General features: G+C 45.6%; 1 protein-coding gene across 3 annotated transcripts in view; it reads right to left on the bottom strand.

Annotated features, from left to right (window-relative positions):
- Window positions 1-6,000, bottom strand: part of LOC129839710 (voltage-dependent T-type calcium channel subunit alpha-1I-like) — a 73,435-nt gene that overhangs the window by 37,259 nt on the left and 30,176 nt on the right. For all 3 annotated transcript variants that reach the window (XM_055907294.1, XM_055907292.1, XM_055907293.1), the window contains exons 19-21: window positions 2,474-2,666; window positions 1,276-1,427; window positions 689-798 (exon numbers count right to left, since the gene is read on the bottom strand). In XM_055907294.1, coding sequence (XP_055763269.1) covers window positions 689-798; window positions 1,276-1,427; window positions 2,474-2,666 — 455 coding nt within the window. The remainder of the gene's footprint in view (window positions 1-688; window positions 799-1,275; window positions 1,428-2,473; window positions 2,667-6,000) is intronic.

Here is a 6,000-nt window from a genome sequence, read left to right as displayed (position 1 = left end):
CATTTCTAATCAGGCACTTTCAGATATGAGTCTTGTCTAAAACCTTATCGCTGCAACACCTCCATGTTAAACAGGATCTACATGGGGACGTAAGTGTGTGTCTGTGTGTGTGCTTATCATCACGGTCTACATGGGGAAACAATTGAAGATAATATGTCATTAAAGGAGCTGATCAAAGCATCAGTTCTGGTCCTGTGGTTTACATTAAAACAATTACACTGGAGGTGATTCCACAGACATGAATACGCATTAGGATATTAAGCCTTAGATATTTCCATAATCACTTAATGTGTGTGTGTGTGTGTGTGTGTGTGTGTGTGTGTGTGTGTGTGTGTGTGTGTGTGTGTGTGTGTGTGTGTGTGTGTGTGTGTGTGTGTGTGTGTGTGTGTGTGTATGTGTGTGTGTGTGTGTGTGTGTGTGTGTGTCCGTGTGAGGGTGTCTTCCATAATCATAGTCACTCTTCCTAACAACCATCTGGTAATGTGAGTAATTATCTGATATATAGGAGGCATGACTCAGAAAACAGGTGTGTGTGTATGTGTGTGTGTGTTGTGTGTGTGCTGTGTGTATAGTGTGGGTTGTGTCTGTGTGTGTTTGTTGTGTGTTGTGTTTGTGTTGTGTGTTGTCCATGTGTTGTGTGTTGTGTGTGTTTGTTGTGTGTTGTGTGTGTGGGTGTGTCCTACTGTACCTGTCCTTGAAGAAGCGTCGGAACCCGAAGCCGATGAGCTTGAGGACAGATTCCACCACGAAGGTAGTGGTGAAGAAATAGTTACAATACTTCAGACTAGTCTCCAATGACTAGAGAAAGATGGAGGAGAGAGAGAGGGGGGGAAGATGAGGGCGAGAGAGAGAAAGAGAGAGAGAGTGAGAGAGAGAGAGAGAGAGAGACAGAGAGAGAGAGAGAGAGAGAGAGAGAGAGAGAGAGAGACAGAGAGAGAGAGAGAGAGAGACAGAGAGAGAGAGAGAGAGAGACAGAGAGAGAGAGAGAGAGAGAGAGAGAGAGAGAGAGAGAGAGAGAGAGATGGGTTAGCATTTGTTGAATGTAAGGGTCATATTGTAGCCTTGTTGAGACAGTACTTCAAAAGCCAAGCTATGTCACTATACAATCTCAAGATCAAAGACAAATAGAGTTGTAACACACACACACACACACACACACACACACACACACACACACACACACACACACACACACACACACACACACACACACACACACACCACACACACACACACACACACACACACACACACACACACCAAACCCCGACATACCTGTGGTTGGCTGTAGTGCTCCAGGGACATAGTAATGACGTTGATACAGATGATGAAGGTGAGAAAGAGGTCCAGGTAGTGGCTGGTACACAGAGTGTGGATCATCAGACGACCATCGCTATAGTTGGTATAGTAGGGTAGCTTCTGGGCCTCTGTAGGGTGAAGAGGGAGGAGGAGAGAGGAGGAGAGGAGAGGAAAGGAGAGTAGAGGAGAGAAGAGAAGAGAAGAGAAGAGAGGAGAGGAGAGGGGAGAGGAGAGGAAGAGGAGAGGGGAGAAAGAGGAGAGGGGAGGAGAGGGGAGGGGAGGAGAGGAGAGGGGAGAGGGAGGGGGAGCGAGGGGGAGCGAGGATTGAGAGGAGAGGAGAGGAGAGGAGAGGAGAAGAGGAGAGGAGAGGAGAGGAGAGGAGAGGAGAGGATGGATAGAGGTAGGGGAGAAGAGGGGATGAGGGAGGGGTAGGAGAGATGAGAGGAGAGGGAGAGTTGTGGAAGGGAAGAGAGGAGAGAGAGAGGAGTGAGAGGGAGGGAGAGGAGGGGAAAGTCGGGGAGTGAGTAGAGGGGAGGGAAAGAAAGGATGGAAGTCGGGGAGCGAGGAGAGGGGAGGGAAAGAAAGGATGAGCTAATTTACACAGAAATGATAAATATCCTTTTCCTTAAACAGGAAGTAAAATAGACCTAAATGGACTAAAGTGATGAATGATCATCCTCATATAGTAATATAATGATATCATCATGTATTACATCACACCACCTGCAGACGGGCCAGTTAAACATTCTACTTTAATTCTCGGGCTCCCAAGATAGTTTTACCCCATCCTCCCCGACTTTCAGTTTTACCCCATCCTCCCCTACTTTCAGTTTGACCCCATCCTCCCCTACTTTCAGTTTGACCCCATCCTCCCCAACTTTCAGTTTGACCCAAATCTTCCCCGACTTTCAGTTTCACCCAATCCTCCCCAACTTTCAGTTTGACCCCATCCTCCCCAACTTTCAGTTTGACCTCTATGTAAACTTCTCTCTCTCTTTCCTTCCCCATTCCTCCCCCTCCATCCCTCCTTCCCTCCATCCCTCCTTCCCTCCCCCCTCCCTCCATCTCTCTCCCTCCCTCCTTCCATCCCTCCCTCCTCCCTGCATCTCCATTCCTCCTTCCCTCCATTCTTCCCCTCTCTCTCTCCCTCTTTCCCCATCCCTCCCCCTCTTACTCCTCCTCTTCTTCTCCATGCGTCTCTGTCGTTTCTCCTCCCTCCTTTTGGCCTCCTCCACTTCCTGGTTCTGTCTGCACTTGTGGAAGTTCTCCACCACCACGCCCACGAACATGTTGAGAACGAAGAAACTGACGATGAGGAGGAAGGAGATGAAGTACAGGAGCATCCATGGATTGTTGTTAATAGACGGCTGGAGGACAGAGGGAGGGAGAGAGAGAGGGGGGAGGAAGGGATGACAATTTCACCCATCAAACTATTCTCAATTTAATCTGGTCTTTACTAATGTGTAAAATGTGTTTTGATTTAGAATGGACCATTATCAAATGGGCAGGAACAAAAGGGTGATGTGTCATCCATATGCACTGGAACAGCGAATGGAGGTCACGTTCCCGGCGGTTCCTTTCACACTTCAGGTAGGCTACTCTGAATATTTCACCGCGCTACTCTGTATGCCATGGCCTCTCCAAACCTGTTCCTGCAGCTACCCGGTGCGTAAATGGGAAAGCAAGTTAAATCTGTTCAGGAACATGTTTTCACAACAAAATGTTAATCATTAAACTGTTGACAGCCCCACTCTCTGCACGCTGGAGAAACAAATGAAGGAGAGAAAGGAGATGGAAACCAAGGTTGGTGAGATATTATGTGTAGCTAAAGGTAATTATCAAAATATCAAATATGCCCTACTACTAGGCTATTCAAAATCAAATACAAACTCACTATAATTGTAGGCTAACTCTGCATTTGTTTAATTTAGACAATACCAATAATGTACCAAAGATATTTTAAAAGTTTTTGTAATATGCGGAAGGCTATGTATTGTTAAACGGCACAATCATTATTTTAATTCAGTTTTATTCTTTCAGGCTTGGACTCATATATACAGTTGAAGTCAGAAGTTTACATACACTTAGGTTGGAGTCATTAAAACTCGTTTTTCAACCGCTCCACATATTTCTTGTTAACAAATATTAGTTTTGGCAAGTCGGTTAGGACATCTACTGTGTCCATGACACAAGTAATGTTTCCAGCAATTGTTTACAGACAGATTATTTAACTTATAATTCACTGTATCACAATTCCAGTGGGCCATAAGTTTACATACACTAAGTTAAACAACTTGGAAAATTCCAGAAAATTATGTCATGGCTTTAGAAGATTCTGACAGGCGAATTGAAATAATTTGAGTCAATTGGAGGTGTACCTGTGGATGTATTTCAAGGCCTACCTTCAAACTCAGTGCCTGTTTGCTTGACATCCTGGGAAAATCTAAAGAAATCAGCTAAGACCTCAGAAAAAAAATGGTAGACCTTGACAAGTCTGGTTCATCCTTGGGGGCAATTTCCAAATGCCTGAAGGTACCACGTTCATCTGTACAAACAATAATATGCAAGTATAAACACCATGGGACCACGCAGCCGTCATACCGCTCAGGAAGGAGACACTAGACCCGTCTCCTAGAGATGAACTTACTTTGGTGCGAAATTTGCAAATCAATCCCAGAAAAACAGCAAAGGACCTTGTGAAGATGCTGGAGGAAACAGGTACCAAAGTATCTATATCCTCAGTAAAACGAGTCCTATATCGAAAAAACCTGAAAGGCCGCTCAGCAAGGAAGAAGCCACTTCTCCAAAACCGCCATAAAAAAAGCCAGACTATGGTTTGCAATTGCACATGAGGACAAAGATCGTACTTTTTGGAGAAATGTCCTCTGGTCTGATGAAACAAAAATAGAACTGTTTGGCCATAATGACCATCATAATGTTTGGAGGAAAAAGGGGGACGCTTGCAATCCGAAGAACACCATCCCAACCGTGAAGCACGGGGGTGGCAGCATCATGTTGTGGGGGTGCTTTGCTGCAGGAGGGACTCGTGCACTTCACAAAATAGATGGCATCATGAGGAAGGGAAATTACGTGGATATATTGAAGCAACATCTCAAGACATCAGTCAGGAAGTTAAAGCTTGGTCGCAAATGGATCTTCCAAATGGACAATGACCGCAAGCATACTTCCAAAGTTGTGGCAAAATGGCTTAAGGCCAACAAAGTCAAGGTATTGGAGTGGCTAGCACAAAGTCCTGACCTCAATCCCATAGAAAATATGTGGGCAGAACTGAAAAAGCGTGTGCGAGCAAAGAGGCCTACAAACCTGACTCAGTTACACCAGCTCTGTCAGGAGTAATGGGCCAAATTTCACCCAGCTTATTGTGGGAAGCTTGTGGAAACCTACCTGAAATATTTGACACAACAATATAAAGGCAATTCTAACAAATACGAATTGAGTGGATGTAAACTTCTGACCCACTGGGAATGTGATGGAAGAAATAAAAGCTGAAATAATCAATCTCTCAACTATTATTCTGACATTTCCCATTCTTAAAATGAAGTGGTGATCCTAACTGGCCCAAGACAGGGAATTTCTACTCGGATTAAATGTCAGGAATTGTGAAAAACTGAGTTTAAATGTATTTGGCTAAGGTGTATTATAACATCTGACTTCAACTGTAGGCCTGTGTGTATGCATAAGCTCTAATATGCTTATGGTTGTTTTTGACTAATCATCCCATTAGAAAGTGCTGTCCATTTCATTGTGTTAGGCTTTGTAACAACATCTTAGGCTTTTGGACTTTTAAAAACACAATACTGCTTTAATGATGAGTGTTTGATGTGATTTTCCATTTTATTTGCATTGACATCAGAGTAGTTAGAGGGACAACAGAGCCCTGAGTACCAGGCTGTTAGGACCTGATGGTAGTTAGAGGGACAACAGAGCCCTGAGTACCAGGCAGTTAGGACCTGATGGTAGTTAGAGGGACAACAGAGCCCTGAGTACCAGGCCGTTAGGACCTGATGCTAGTTAGAGGGACAACAGAGCCCTGAGTACCAGGCCGTTAGGACCTGATGCTAGTTAGAGGGACACCAGAGCCCTGAGTACCAGGCTGTTAGGACCTGATGCTAGTTAGAGGGACAACAGAGCCCTGAGTACCAGGCTGTTAGGACCTGATGGTAGTTAGAGGGACAACAGAGCCCTGAGTACCAGGCTGTTAGGACCTGATGGTAGTTAGAGGGACAACAGAGCCCTAAGTACCAGGCTGTTAGGACCTGATGGTAGTTAGGGGCACCAGAGCCCTGAGTACCAGGCTGTTAGGACCTGATGCTAGTTAGAGGGACAACAGAGCCCTGAGTACCAGGCTGTTAGACCCTGATGCTAGTTAGAGGGACAACAGAGCCCTGAGTACCAGGCTGTAAGGACCTGATGGTAGTTAGAGGGACAACAGAGCCCTGAGTACCAGGCTGTTAGGACCTGATGGTAGTTAGATGGACAACAGAGCCCTGAGTACCAGGCTGTTAGGACCTGATGGTAGTTAGAGGGACAACAGAGCCCTGAGTACCAGGCTGTTAGGATCTGATGGTAGTTAGAGGGACAACAGAGCCCTAAGTACCAGGCTGTTAGGACCTGATGGTAGTTAGGGGCACCAGAGCCCTGAGTACCAGGCTGTTAGGGCCTGATGCTAGTTAGAGGGAC

The sequence above is a fragment of the Salvelinus fontinalis genome, chromosome 40 (assembly GCF_029448725.1).
Source record: "Salvelinus fontinalis isolate EN_2023a chromosome 40, ASM2944872v1, whole genome shotgun sequence".
Classification (NCBI taxonomy): domain Eukaryota; kingdom Metazoa; phylum Chordata; class Actinopteri; order Salmoniformes; family Salmonidae; genus Salvelinus; species Salvelinus fontinalis.
Note: the sequence above shows the minus strand (reverse complement) of the source record. Positions and strands in the feature narration are given on the sequence as shown.